The sequence below is a fragment of the Lutra lutra genome, chromosome 10, assembly GCF_902655055.1.
Source record: "Lutra lutra chromosome 10, mLutLut1.2, whole genome shotgun sequence".
NCBI classification, from domain to species: domain Eukaryota; kingdom Metazoa; phylum Chordata; class Mammalia; order Carnivora; family Mustelidae; genus Lutra; species Lutra lutra.
Genome location: NC_062287.1, coordinates 59,908,692 through 59,924,683, shown reverse-complemented (window position 1 = coordinate 59,924,683; position 15,992 = coordinate 59,908,692). Strand labels below are relative to the sequence as shown.

Genomic DNA, 15,992 nt, shown 5'->3' with positions numbered 1-15,992 from the left:
GTTGGCTTAGAGAACCCTGGTTCAGAGCTTCTGGTTCAAAGTGGCAGTATGTGTTTAGCGTCTGTCCTCTGTTTTCTCTTCTCACCTAGATTCATACAATCAGAGGCTGAATATGGTTTCACTGGCATTTTGTCGGGCATACTCACTTTTTGCTGAGGTATTTAAATGGGACCAGGAACGCAGAAATAGGCCCCCTCGATAACTTACCTTGGATATTGGTTTTGTCTTCTGTTTTGTCTCCCTGTTTCTCTGTCTCTCTCTGTCTCTCTCTCTCTGTCATGCATTCATACAGATACAAACACATAATTACATATTCATATAAACGCTCAGTATAGAAAAAAAGAAATACTCATTCTAGTGAGTGTAAATTCTAGTCGTTTATTTGCATAATTAGTTAAAGGCTATCTCATTGACTATAGTTTGAGCTTCTTTTTTTTTAATTTAATTTAATTTTTTTCAGTGTTCCAAGATTCATTATTTATGCATCACACCCAGTACTCCATGCAATAGGTGCCCTCCTTAATACCCATCACCAGACTCACCCATCCCCCCACTCCCCTCCCCTCCAAAACCCTCAGTTTGTTTTTCAGAGTCCACAGTTTTTCATGGTTTGTCTCCCCTTCCGATTTATCCCAATTCACTTTTCCTTTACTTCTCCTAATGTCTTCCATTATACTTTGAACTTCTAAATTAATAGGACTGTGGAACTTAACTGATGTGCTATGTATCACCTCTTTCTTGTTTCCTTACCAAAAAGTTTTAGTTTAATCAGTCAGACAGGCAGAAGTTAAAATAATAATAATAACAGCAATGTTAATAATGAAACCCTCACTCTTTAGGAGCACTTCTCGGTCTTGGGCAAATAAGCCCTACAGTGGGGATTTTGACTTCAGGAGGCCACCTGATACCATATCCTTGATTTTTAAATTATCTACCCCTCTGTGCTTGAATATCTCACATTGTAATCTATACATCCTGTTTTTCCAAAAGAGAAGCTTAATGATATTGGAGAAAGATGACCATTCTGGAAGGATTCCCATTAAAATTTTGCAGCTCTTAATTTCCTGGCTAATTTCTGGCCATTTCTATTCATTAATTTCTCCTTTCTTCATCTCTATGATAACTCCTCTCTTGATCCTAAGGTGTTGGTTAGTGTCATGTTTTCCTATTAACAATCTCTGTCTTATTTTAATTGCCACTACGATCCTGACATAAATCACTATGACTTCCCTTATTTTAAAATTCAAATTCAGTAATTTTTCAAACCACTGTCATAAACCTTTACATCCATAACTCTGAAGTTTATTTTTCTGGAAAAATTTTAAATGACACTCTAATTAGACATGATAAACTTTTTAGAAAATTCTTTGTAGTCAATATATTTTCTCTTTTAAATGTATATTTCACTTCTGTTACACTTTATCCTGTTTTCTCCTGTCTCAAAATACCCTCCCTTTGTGCTTTGTTTGACTCCCTTTATATTGTTAATGCCATGATTTTCATTATTAACTGTATTCCTTTCCATGGCTCTCTTTCTACTCATTCTATATATTTGTCCTGTCCAGAAATATTGCCGAGTCCATAGTTTTAATAAACACTAGTTAAAAATACATAAATATCTCCTCTCCATAAATCTAACCTGAAAACAAGACACATTTGTTAAAACTGCTTGTTAAACAGTCCCGGCTTGGTAAAGGTCCTCTCTCTCAGGAAGCGGGAGAATTAGTGAAAAATCTGATTTAGGTTTTAGAGTTAAATATCTGTATTTAATCCTGACTTGCCAGTCACCCAGCCAATACACTTTAATAAGTCCAGGAATCCTATAAAGAAGGTACTTATTGTGTGTAGCTGTATATGGGGAAAAAATCCTAAATTTCTCTAGAAGAAAATCAAATAACCAGCCATTCTTTCAAATTATTTCAAATTGTACATTCAGTGATTAAATGTTTTGGAATAGGAGATACAATTTTTATATATGCTATTCATATTATTGCTAACTTTCACTGAATCACCCTTGAAAACTTATCAGTCATATTGAAACACATGCTAGAATTCTGTAAACTAATTCAGAAGTCTGCAATTTCTTATATTTTCCTTTGCTTGTATCATTTCCTCTAGCTCTCCTCCTGCCCCTCCTTGTCTTTCTGATCTCCAAAATACTTATTCATTATTAAGCCATCAAGTCAAACATTATCTCCTCTGTGAAGAATTGCATGATGTTATAAGCAAAATTCAAAATTCTTCTTTTATATCCTTGACATATGGTATTTATTAAATATATTATGGTAGGAATTAATTAGTACTTCATTTAATACAATTTATTAATACCTGTTTAATATGAAAAACACACAAGACTTAATGCAGATGAAAATCCACTGGCCTTATTTTCAGATGTATCTCTGCATGGAGAAGAGAGGGTAGAGATTAGGAAAAGTGAAGAATCAGTCTAAGAAAAAATGCTAAGGATCTTACCTAGAAGGAATATAAACATCTTCTGTTTTTATTTCAGCATTATCTTCAAATACATAAATCAAGATATATATTTGTTTTGTCTAAAAATATGAAGATATTTATCATAGATAAGAGGGGGAAAATAATGGTCAAAACCACTAACTAGACCAAGATTAACTCAGTGTCATTAGTTTATACCCCTCATGTCCTTCATGAAATTCTGACAATTGTTCTTCTCCTCTTAGGATTTCATACAAGACAGTCGCTGTGCATAATTACAAGGTGCACTTTCCCACAGTCCTCTTAGATACTTTCTAACATTTCTCTGTGTAGATCTCAGAAGCACCTAGAAGAGAGCATACTCTTAAGCCCAGCTCTCCAATATTTTATGTGCATACACAGACATACTAATGTAGTCAAGCATGCAGTTATTAAAAAAAAAAAAAAAACTATTCCCAAAGAGACTAATACAGGGCAAATATAATACCAGATGTAGGCAAGACTGTGATGCAATTCTCTTGAGGAATGTAGTTAATAATAAAAGTGTCGAGAGATGCTTTCATATACAATTAAATATTTTTTCATCCTTCAACGGCTTCTAAAATTGAATACATGAACATTGGAAAGAAGTAGCATTAATTCCAACATTTCATTTCAAATATACCCAGGGACTCATAATTTTTTTTTAAAGATTTTATTTATTTATTTGACAGACAGAAATCACAAGTAGGCAGAGAGTCAGGCACAGAGAGACAGGGAGGCAGGCTCCCTGCCGAGCAGAGAGCCCGATGCAGGGCTCGATCCCATGACCCTGGGATCATGACCTGAGCCGAAGGCAGAGGCTTTAACCCACTGAGCCACCCAGGTGCCCCAGGGACTCATAATTTAACTCCATGAAGCTGAAAGGAAGTAGTGGAAATTGAGGGGTTTTCGTAGCTACAGCTAATCTAAACACTTTTAAGTTTACATCACCAAGATAAAATCTTACAGATTTTTTTCACTTTGATTAATCTCTTCTAGAAATCACCTCAGTCGTCAGTTTTAACCAACAGATGCCAGCCAACTCACCAAACACAGAGTCAAATACCTAGTCTTTCATAATAAGCTGAATCATAGAGACCTGATTGATCTCTTCTAGAAATCACCTCAGTGGTCAGTTTTAACCAATTGATGCTAGCTAGCCAAATCACCAAATAGAGAGCCAACTACATAGTTTTTCATGATAAGCTGGATCACAGAGGCAAAACGAGTATACTGATTCACAATCTTTATACTGCCTCAATAAATGTGTCTAAGAGTATTTTACCTATAATATCCACATTATTGAGTGGTTAATATAACCTTGTTTTACATAGAAAAAGGGAACTGCAAAGTAAAAACCGAATTAATGTTGTGTTATATTGGAGGTCTTCCACCTCCAATTTAATTAATTAATTATTTAATTAATTAATTCAGTTTAATATTATATAGTTCTATTATTTTTACATATTTGAACAGTTTGGCTATTATTTAACTGAATAATCCATACTCTCTCAGAATGTTATAGAGTAACCATGCTGGAGATTTGGGAAAATGGAAAATTACATCATGTTTTGGGTTGATCATTCTATTTAAGCAAATTTTATATAAGTGAAAAATAAATGATAACTCTGTACTAACACTTAGATGAGACAATATTTAAAGATGAATGAGTAAAACTAAGAGCACTAAATGACAATTCATTTAATGCAAAATTTTCAGAATGATATCATCTTTAAGTTCCTTAAGATACATATGAAAACCCACTTGAGGCCATAGGCACATTTTCAGGACTGGCAAGATTATTGTCCTAGGGGGCGCCTGGGTGGCTCAGTGGGTTAAGCCGCTGCCTTCGGCTCGGGTCATGATCTCAGAGTCCTGGGATCGAGCCCCGCATCGGGCTCTCTGCTCAGCGGGGAGCCTGCTTCCTCTTCTCTCTCTGCCTGCCTCTCTGCCTGCTTGTGATCTCTCTGTCAAATAAATAAATAAAATCTTAAAAAAAAAAAAAGATTATTGTCCTAGAATTTGTATTATCAGCAAAAACACTGTGGAGTTCGGAGGCCTAGTGCCTTGAAGACCTTGCAGCAAATCTTGGTGGTGTACGGCAGGATCCAGAGAGCACACTGTGCATGAGGCTGGGGCTTTTCAGTGAGGCCCCTATTATTTATTTATTTTTTTCTACAGCATGAAATTTGAAAGCCCTGTAAGTTTGTGAAATTAAGTTTTTATTGACCCAAAACCTTTCCTACCTTGTATGATTAGGATTTGCTTGACAGAGAGACAGTGAAAGCATCATTTAGGCTCATTGGTATAGGGGAATCACTGCTCAAAGTACCTTTCAGAGGGGGCGCCTGGGTGGCTCAGTTGGTTAGGGGAACAGTTCTTTATTTCAGCTCAGGTCATGATCTCAGGGTCCTGAGATCAAGCCCTGTTTCTGGCTCCATGCTCAGTGGGGACTCTGCTTGGGATTCTCTTTCCCCCTCTCCCCTCTGCCTTTCCCCCTCAAATAAATACATAAATCTTTGAAAAAGAAAAGTACCTCTTAAAGAAATGAGGGGATATACACCCACATCCATACCCACATGACACACATCCACACTTACTCATATATTTCACACACATCACATACATCACAACTATACTTATTTCTCTATCAACATGAGACAATATAGGGCAAACATGAGTGACCTAATTCCTATAAAGCCACTGGTTTGAGGGAAGTGTTAAAAGTTTCCATATTCTTAGAAACAGATACTTCCTTATGGGAAAGAGAAACAAGACATAACAGCCATTGAAGCATAATGATCATCTGAACAAAAACAAGAGAAATGGTTTACACAGAAATAACAATTTCAAGCCTGCATGTGTAGGTATTTTTGTTTTTAAGCACCCTAAAAAATGTCCACTGTGAAGAGGGGCATCCAGTGATTGCATGGGGATCATTATAGTAAATCCACAAGCTGATGATTGTGGGACTGATGGGTACTCCCCCATTCCTAGACCTTCAAACCTTGGAGGGGTGCCTTTATAAAAGCTGTGCGAGCTACGTCTTCAAGAGCAACATTTCTCTTTCTTGTTAGCTCCCTTGTGTGCAAATTATCTCTAATCAGTTCCACCTGCTTTGTTTTGTTTTGATTTTTTCCTCTCTCTTCTTTTTAGCATTCATTTTTATGACATTGAGGCTCAGGTCTTGGGGTCCAGTAACAAACTGGTCTTGGGGGTCCAGTAACAAACATATAACGAAAACCTGAAGTGTTCACTGACAATTTTAACTCCAACCCCCAACTGCAAGTATCATTCTACTTTCCTCCATTTTGAGATTTGTAATTTATACTCCAAGGTGAGGAACAGACTTCCCATTAATCTAAGTTTCCAGATTCCAAGTCTTTAACGTACATAAAAGACTTTACAGGGTTGGTATAAGGATTAATGAACAGATTTTTATCATTGCATTTATTCAACAAAATCTTATTCTAAATATATCTCTGTCAGCACCATATTAGGTATAGGAGATATTAACCAAGGTACTTTTTCTGATCCCTACTTACAGTTGCGAACTAGATATCTATACTAGGGAGTTCTCTGTTCTTTATTAAATATTTCCATAAGTGGAGGGTTTGTTTTTTTTTTGCACTTAATTTCACACTGAGATTACCTTTTAATATAAATTTATTGTCTCGTGGAGTACTGCACCAAGTCACTGAGACCAGTAAAAGGGAAGTCCAAGTCGTATTTATTGTCACCTGTATGCTAAAATATTAGGAGACAGGGAGTGATAAAATATTAAATTACTATATATCTGTCTGTCATAAAACCCTAATTCTAAAGATACATATCAATATAATACAACTGGAAACCTGTGCAGATTACTTTGATCCCAAAAGGAAACTTCAGTGAAGGCCTTCTAAAAGGGATGCCAAGAAAACCTGAGTTTAGTCTTGAAGGATAAATATGATTTGACCATCATCAGAAAAAATCAGAAAGCATTCTCCATAGAGGAAATATCACAATGAGAGAAAAATAAGTTGAAGTGGAAGCACCACCATAAAAGAATAATGTCCTAAAATAAAAAATGAGAAGAGGCCTTCAAGAGAAAATATTACATTAGGTATTTATAACTACACACACACACACACACACACACACACATATATACTCTTAGAGAAGTAATTATTTTTCCTTCAGCTATAGTAATGGAACTTGATTTTTTTTTTTAAGATTTTATTTATTTATTTGAGGGAGAATGAGTGAGAGAGAGCATGAGAGAGGAGAAGGTCAGAGGGAGAAGCAGATTCCCCAAGGAGCTGAGAGCCCAATGTGGGACTCCATCCCGGAAGTCCGGGATCATGACCTAAGCTGAAGGCAGCTGCTCAACCAACTGAGCCACCCAAGCGCCCCGGAACTTGATTTTAAAAATTTTTATTTAGGGACACCTGGGTGGCTCAGTGGGTTAAAGCCTTGGCCTTCGGCTCAGGTCATGATCCCAGGGTCCTGGAATTGAGCCCCACATCAGGCTCCCTGCTCAGTGGGGAGCCTGCTTCTCTGCCTGCCTCTCTGCCCACTTGTGATCACTGTCTGTCAAATAAATAAATAATAAATAAATAAATAAATAAATAAATAAATAAATAAAAATCTTACTTTTTTAAAAAATTTAAATTCCAGTTAGTTAACATACATGTAATATTTGTTTCAGTTTTGAGTTTAGCGATTCAACACTTATGTATAACACTCCTTTCTCATCACAAGTGCCCTCATTAGTCCCCATCAACTATTTCACCCATCCCCCACCTTAAGCTTCCCTTTGGATAACCATCAGTTTGTTCTTTACAGATAAGAGTCTAGAACTTGCTTGCTTTTATTAAAAAAGTCTTTTACTTATATTTCAGATCTTAGCAGAAGACAGTTTTTTAAATGCTAATTTCATGTTTACTTCACTGTCTTTAGTCTGAATTTCCATTTCTACTTCAATTATATGATAATAATGATAAAGAGGATACTGAGTGTGATCATAAACATTAACACAGTTGATTTTGTTCTATATACAATAAGTTATAATACGTTACGCTGACATTTCTTATGCAGTGACATCAATGCCACTTGGTATTTTTAAGCAGAGATTAAGATATTAACAGTTGTGCTTTTAAGAAATGCCCTTTACAGAGGCAGCTGGGTGGCTCAGTTGTTAGGCATCTGCCTTTGGCTCAGGTCATGATCCCAGGGTCCTGGGGTCGAGCCCCACCTGGGGCTCCCTCCCTCACAGGAAGCCTGCTTCTCCCTCTCCCACTCCCCCTGCATGTGTTTCCTCTCTTGCTGTATATCCCCCTGTCAAATAAAAAAAAAAAATAAAATCTTAAAAAAGAAAGAAAGAAAGAAAAAGAAATGCCCTTTACTGAGGCTTCTGGGTGGTACAGTTGGTTGAACATCAGATTCTTGGTTTCTGCTCAGGTGATGATCTCAGGGTTTGGGTATTAAATCCTTGGCAATCCAGGGATTCTGCTGGAGATTTTGTCCCTCCCCCACTGATGCTTGGATGCACCCACTCTTTCTCTCTAAAATAAATAAAAAATACTAACAAAAAGAAAAGAAATGCCCTTTACTAAAAGCTAATGGAGCTTCAAACAAATCTTCATAATTTCTTCCTTTTATGTCACCTATTGACTAAATGTGTATTCTAAACAATTTTGTATGCATGTGTTGATTTTGTTCAAATAGGAATTAGAACTTGTCTTGAATGTAAAATCTAGAACTGTGTATTACAGCAGCACAAATAAACTTGAGAAAGCACAAAATCTGACCCCAAACTAGTATTTCTCAAAGTGAAATTTTATTACTTAAAAAGAGTTAAATGAGAAATCAAGATGGATCTTTAGAGTAGAAAATCTTAAACACTCGATCTCGAATCTGTTTGGTCTTTACCCCATACACAATAGGATTGAGCAAAGGAGGGACAAGCAGATAAAGGTTGGACAGAAGAATATGAATGTAGGGTGGAATATGGAATCCAAACCTGTGTGTAAAGAAGGAGAAGAAAGCCAGTAGATAAAACTCGAGGAAGACACAAATATGGGCAATGCAGGTATTGAAGGCTTTGAGCCTAGCTTCCCTCTGACGAAGACTGAAGACAGTTAGAAATATTTGGATGTAAGAGAGTGTGATGAAGACTATGTCAAATCCAAGTATAGTGAAAGCCACAAAGAGACCATAGATCTTGTTGATTCGGATGTCTTCTGCTGCCAACTTCACAATGGCCATGTGCTCACAGTATGAATGGGAGACCACAGTGGTCCGGTAGTGTTTCAGCTGACATTTGATGAGGATGAGACATGGAGCTACAAGGAGGGCTGCTCTGAGCGTCACTCCAACCCCAATCTGAGTGAGAAGTTGGTGGGTAAAGATGGTTGCATATCTCAGGGGATCACAGATGGCCACATAGCGGTCCAAGGCCATGGCCAGCAGAATTCCTGATTCGATGCACTGGAAGGTGTGGATGAGCCACATCTGAAAGAGACAAGCATCGAAGTATATTTTTGGCAGATGAAACCAGAATATTCCTAGCATTTTGGGTAGGATGCAGGTACTGAGAGCAATGTCTGTTGCTCCAAGCATTGCCAGGAAGAGATACATGGGCTCATGGAGGCTGTGTTCAGATCTGATGATGACCAGGAGCAGGGAATTTCCAAATAGAGCAGTGATGTACATGGCACAGAAAGGAATTCCAATCCAGAACTGCACAGACTCCAATCCAGGGATCCCGATCAGTGTCAGCACCGAGGGCATGAAGACTGTGCCATTGAGATTAATCATGTTGGCTTAGAGACCCTTGGTTCAGAACTTCTGGCTGAAAATGGCAGTATGTGTTGACTGTTGGTCTTCTGTTTTCTCTTCTCACCTAGATTCATTCATACAATCAGAGGCTGAATATGGTTTCACTGGCATTTTGTCCGACCTACTCCTTTTTGGATAGGGCAACTGAGTGGGTCCAGGAATACAGACAGTCTCCTTGGTTGATTTATTTCACATTCCTATTGTCTTCTGTCTTTTCAGCACCCTCTCCCCTGTTTGTTCTCTCCTTTTCTGTCTCTGACTTTGTCTCTGTGTTTCTGTCTGTCTGTTTCTCTCTTTCACACACACACAGGCACATATACATACTTATATACTAACAGACATCTGCGTTCTCACTATTGAGAGAAAACACATTTCTATTAATATTAAAGTATTTCTATTAGGGTTTTATGTTGTCAGTTTAAAACTGTCCCACTGAATATAATTTTGGTTTTTATTGTTAATAGGATATGGGTATTTAACTGATATGTTACCTATATATTCTCTATTTGTGTCCTACCTAAGAAGCATTTAGTGAAGTGGTCAAGCAGATAGCCATGAAAGGAATACACACTGTTCCAGGTGCTATAGTAATCACTGGGTTAAATACTGACTTATAAGTGAGAAGTCTTTTTTTTTTTTTTAAGATTTTATTTATTTATTTGACAGAGAGATCACAAGCAGGCAGAGAGTCAGGCAGAGAGAAAGGAGGAAGCAGGCTCCCTGCTGAGCAGAGAGCCCGATGTGGGGCTCGATCCCAGGACTCTGAGATCATGACCCGAGCCGAAGGCAGCGGCTTAACCCACTGAGCCACCCAGGCGCCCCTAAGTGAGGAGTCTTAATGTCAAGGAGACAATACTAGAAAATGCCATGTTACAAATGTTAAAAACACAGGTAGCAAGCGTACAGAAGTGGTGTCACACAGTATTTAGACTCCATCTATATTTCAGAAGTGGGAATTTTCCTCCAGAAACGTGAATAAAATTAGGTATTTTAGAGGGAGAATATAAATATGACACATGAATGGAAATTTCTTATGAAAGCTTTAAACCACAAGTTTTGACATGGGAGAAATCTTTCTTGATAAAATAATGTTCAAAAAGTAAAAGTTTCTTTCTATTTATTTCTCATAAAATTTTCTATTATTAAAATCTGTTTAGTTAATAATAACTTTATTTGAAAATATTTACAGGAAAAATTAATCTTAATCATTATTATTTTAGTAAAATACACCAGAAATTATGAAAATGAGGAATAGAAACATTTCAAGTGCACTGCAATATTGAATAGATAATTCTATTTCTTCAGTGGGATTCAATTTAGGAATATGTAAACCTTTAATAAAAATGACCAGTTTTCATGTATTTACTCTTAATATAAGTGCTATTCAAAACATACAGTCTAACTATTCTTTGCTCCAAGACAATGGGGTAGAATGGCTCCCAGTTCTTACTAAATGTAATATTGGAGAAATTATAAAAAATGAGGCTTTCTTGAACAAGGTGATATACAAATGTATTAAAATAATAGAATACATTGAAATTATTTGGAATTACACCTTCAGTGAAAGTGTGGTGATTTGCCATATCCCTAATGCATTTGTCTCCTTCGATTACTTTTTCCTGTACATGGTACCCTTGGATAATATCATATAACTCAGTTTCTTTTCCTCAAGTCCATTCTTTCTGCTATGGAAATGCTAGCGCATGTTCCAATACATGCATTTGCTTGTAATTCCCATTTAAAAAACATCATTATAATCCCTGGAAGGTTATTTTTTCTCTTACATATTGAAACTGGTTCAATGCAGAATACAATTCCCATAGAATTAAAGCAGAGTAGAGTTGCCATACCCTTGGATACCTCTTAGCATCTTTTCCATGTCAGGGTCTGCATTGATGCCCCATCCCGCACATCCTTGCAGAATCTTTCTTTCGTGGCAATGGGGTGAATTGAGCTTGATGAAGCAGATTTCTGATTTCAAAATTATGTTTCCTCTAAATTTTCAGAACTAAAAGAGATAAAAATATAAAAAGGCACAGCAGTTTATAACAGGATACAGAAATAACAAGGTCTGTGTGGTAATGATCAGTCCTAAGACTGGATTCTACTTTTGATAGAAAGTACCCACCGTGGGTGGCCTCACTGTAGAATGGTAAGAAAGCCTGTTTAATTCAGATGAAGGTAATTAAAAGGTAATTTGGCTTTATATTCATTTAGTCTTTTTCAATTTAATGTTACCATCAACAAAACCTCCATATAACAGTGGATATAGGATTTCTATAAGGGAAAACTTTGACGTCTATTTTTATAAATGACAGCAAAATATCCAATTTCCCTAGGAGAAAAAAGATCAGAATGTGGTCCCATTTTTTCAAAGCCTGTCACCTATTCAATAGCTGACTCATGTAGATTCAGCCTCTGAACACTTCCACCATTCTTTCTCTCATCTCTGATTTTTTTCAGTCTCTTGCTCACTTGTTGCTGGAATTTTATCCTCGCTGCTTTCTCTAACTTATATCTTTCTATTTCCTAATTCACATCTCACTGTATAGCTCAAAGATTTTGTCTTTTTCTTTTTAATGTAATAAAAAAAAAAAACTTATGTAGCTGTAGTGTATTATACTTCCCAGCATTAAGGTCTCAGGAAACTACCCGGATTCTGTACTCTGTCCACACAGAACACTTTTTGTTTAGAGGTTCAGATCATGGATTCTGGAAATAGATTTTCAACTCCTTTGGAATAAAATAAATGCTTTAACATGAGTCTTATTTTCCTGTGCTTATACAGTTTCTTTCAGATTTTCTCCTGTCCTCATGACTTTACCACCTAACGAATATCTGTTTGTTAGTCATCCCTCAGCTCAAGCCTCACTTCCTCTATGAAACAACTCTTGATTTCCTTAGGTCAAAGTCCGTATTCCTCCTTTTGTCCTCAGTGAAAGGGATAGACTGTTTAATGACTAGGACACATTGAAAATTAATGAATTAATTCAAGTTTAATTTTCCCTGAATTAATTAAATATCAGAAATATACAAATTTTAGTGCAGATGCAAATCCACTTGCTGTCTTGCCAGGTGTCTATCTATAAGGGATAATAAAAGACTACAGTTAGGAAAAATGAGAATGAATCTAGGAAAAACACTAAGAATCTTTGTATCTTGATGTATAAATTTCATGTTTTTATTATAGATTTACCTTCCTATGTTGACCTGAGCAAGAATCCATACTTTTCTCAGTTGAAGATTTGAAGAATTTCACTATTGCTGAGCCAAGGAAAGAAAGGGGAAATATCCAGTAGACCAAGAAGAAGTCAGTACTATATTTTTATACCCCTCAAGTCCTCGCACAAATCTTAAATGATGTATCAATGCCCTTTTCAGAATGTCTACTCAGAACTGAGACTTGCTTGGAACTAACAATACCTTCCATACATTTACAGTTTCAGTTCCCTGAACTGACTTTGTATCTTCTCCATACTTCTCTCAGATCTCTCAGGAACCTATGAGAACACATACTCACAACCTGCCTACGTGTTCGCACTTCTCATACTTTATCATGGATGAAGAAATCATTCTCATAGGCCCATATAAAACAAAAATAGTAGCATCTTGTAGCAAGGGCTATGATGCAATTCTCCCGAGGAATGGGAAGTGATAAAATTGTCTTCTCCACAGACCACAACTTTATTCAATTCTCCTTTTATTATTGTCATTATTACTGTTTTTATATGGAGAAAGCATATATAAGAAATGTGATGGTGAATGCTTTGCCCACAGAGAACCCAAACAAGACCTGTCCAGTCAGGATGTGTGATAGAAGTCTACAGGCAAGGATCTTCATCTTCATTGTTGAAGGAAAGAAGGTATAAAGGAAACATGTTCCAGACTTTTTTATTCATGTGAACTATAAATACATTAGTTATTGTTTTTTTCTGTTGCAGCCGGCATGACAAATTGACCAGGAATGTGAGGGTAAGAGGATGAAGAAAAGAACTCAAGAAGTAAAGAGATGGGGGCAGGAGGAGCCCTGAGGAGGATGTCCAACAGTGCTAAGTTTATTCAAAGCATTAAGGCCATATATATAGTGATATTACAATAGGAGAAGCAATACACCTGTGTCTAGTTAAACAACCACAAGTTCCCATAATAAGTTTCACACTTAACTATAAGCAGACCTCGTGACACCAAATGGCTAATGCCAGTACAATTGTTCTGTATTGATACAGCACATCTGAAAGTAATTTATGGGCTGTACTAGGGCAGCAAGGACCAGCCACGAACTTATGACCCCAACCAAATCGTTTCTATCTGACTAGCAAACGTGTGGGAAGTCACGTAGGCGAGCGCACAACACATAGCACAGACCCTTTCTCAGTGCTACTCAACTTTATCAACCTAAGCCCTTTGTTCAGCTATTCAGCCTTTAAAGGAGGCACAAGTCAGGGCCTGGTTTGGTCCTCGTCTCAAGCCTTATTGTGGCCTCCCACATTTTCCTAATTCCTGTTGTGACTAATAGAGACTGAGAACAGATGTGTTACATAGACTTGCCTTAGATTCTGTGTGGGAGAGGAAAGGCAGTCTTATCATAAAATAATGAATGTGAGGATAGAATTCCAAGACTGGGATTCCTCCTATAAAATGACCTATGGTATTTCTGAAGGATGTAAAGGAGCAAAATAAAAATCATTAATTTTTTCTTATCAAAACAGTAATTTATACCATGGTCTTCCTCCAGTTGTGTGACAATGGCCAAATGACTTAAATTTTATTACAGTATTCCTCATCTATGAAAACAATAATACTTAGAGTTGTGAAAACAATTTTGTGTATTTATGAAAACTCATGACATACAACATGATATGTAAAAACACATAATAAATGATGGCTAATGTACATGTGTTTGTTAGATGCCATGAATTTAAAACTCTTTGTTATCTGGGCAGTTTTCACCTTTCAGCTTCATTTTTTGATACCCTGTCTGAGTTTATAAGTCAATAAAGAAGAAACAAAACATATAACTCTTGATGAGCATAATATTGTAAAAGAAAAATAGAAAACCATTGTTTGTACTAGTATTTTTTCCCAAAGTCATGCTGCTATGTCTTTGGACAGGACATTTTACTAAACTGAACTGATTTCCCTCTTCTTTAATGGGTGAAATATTTCTTCTCCTTACCTTTACACAAAACCATATTTTCCTAAATTTTGCTTACATACCCACTTCAATTAAGTAAACTACCATAAGCTCACATACTGAACAATTTATCAGATATTATTCAATTTACATTTTCTAGCATCATCCAAGTTATAGTTAATTGATGTGATCAAAAATACTTGAAGCTATTAAGTAGTAGAGAACCAATTATCTTATAATTAATCTCTGTCTCAAAGAGTGCCACAAAGGTAACAGACTGGCCATAGGGGTAAGTAGGACCTTGGCCTATGTTTGGAGTTTACCATTATATTTGGGCAGAATTCTACATCTCTGAAAAATAAAATGACATAAAGAAAACTTTTTGTCATCAGGTTTATATGAGACAGCATTTAGGGGTGAGTGAGTAAATCTAGGGATCCTTCCCCCCCCATTTCTTCCTTTATTTGAGATAAAGAGAAAAAGAGAAAGAGAGAGAGAGAGAGAGAGAGAGACTGCACATACAAGCAGGGGAAGTGATGAGGGAGAGGGGAGAGGGATTCCTTAAGCACACTCCCCACTGAGCTTGGTGCACAACGTCTGGGCTCAAGGTAGGTTCATTCCAGAACACAGAGCCCATGACCTGAGCCTAAACCAAGAGCTGACTGAGCCATAAATCCTACAACTTAAAAACAACAAAAAAGTGGGGCACCTGGGTGGCTCAGTGGGTTAAGCCGCTGCCTTCAGCTCAGGTCATGATCTCAGGGTCCTGGGATTGAGTCCCGCATCGGGCTCTCTGCTCAGCAGGGAGCCTGCTTCCCTCTCTCTCTCTCTCTGCCTGCTTCTCTGTCTACTTGTGATCTCTCTCTGTCAAATAAACAAATAAAATCTTTAAAAAAAAAAAACAACAAAAAAGCAAATTTTTAAAAAATGAGCAAAGGACTTGAATAAACACTTCTCCAAAAAATATATATAATTGAATAGTTACCAACTGTAAAGATGCCCAGTATCACTAATCATTAGTGAATGAAAATAAAAACCACGATGTGATGCCAGTTTAAAATCATTAGGATGATTATTGTAAAAAAACAAAAACAAAAACAAGCAACAACAACAACAAACAAACAAGCAAACAAATAAAAACCAAGAAAATAACAAGTGTTGGGAAGCATGCAGAAAAATTGGAACCTTTGTGTATTGTTAGTTGGTACAGAAAATGCTGTGGGAAACAGTATACAGTTCTGAAAGAAGTCAATATAGAATTACCATATGATCTAGCAATCCCAGTTCTGATTGTACACCCAGATGAATGGAAAGCAAGGGCTTGAACAGTGTTAGTCCTCTAATGTTCATAGCAGCATTGTTCACAATAACTAAAAAATGCAAATAGTACAAATGTGTATGGATAAACAAAATGTGATGTATTCATACATACAATTGAATATCGTTTAGCCTTAAAAAGGAAAGTAATTCTAACGCTGGTTATAGTATGAATGAACCTTAAAGACATTATACTAAGTGAAATAAACTAGATAAAAAAGGGAAATTACTGTATGACTCCATTTAA

The 15,992-nt window shown here is 36.6% G+C and overlaps 1 protein-coding gene across 1 annotated transcript; it reads right to left on the bottom strand.

The window, feature by feature from the left end:
• Positions 1-8,322: 8,322 nt before the first annotated feature.
• Positions 8,323-9,273, bottom strand: LOC125079366 (olfactory receptor 52A5-like). The gene has a single exon (XM_047692923.1). It carries the CDS (start codon positions 9,271-9,273, stop codon positions 8,323-8,325), a length of 951 nt encoding a protein of 316 aa, XP_047548879.1.
• Between the last annotated feature and the right edge of the window lie 6,719 nt (positions 9,274-15,992).

Excerpts from the sequence above, each read along its gene's own strand:
- LOC125079366 (XM_047692923.1), bottom strand. The coding sequence starts at position 9,273 with ATGATTAATCTCAATGGCACAGTCTTCATGCCCTCGGTGCTGACACTG.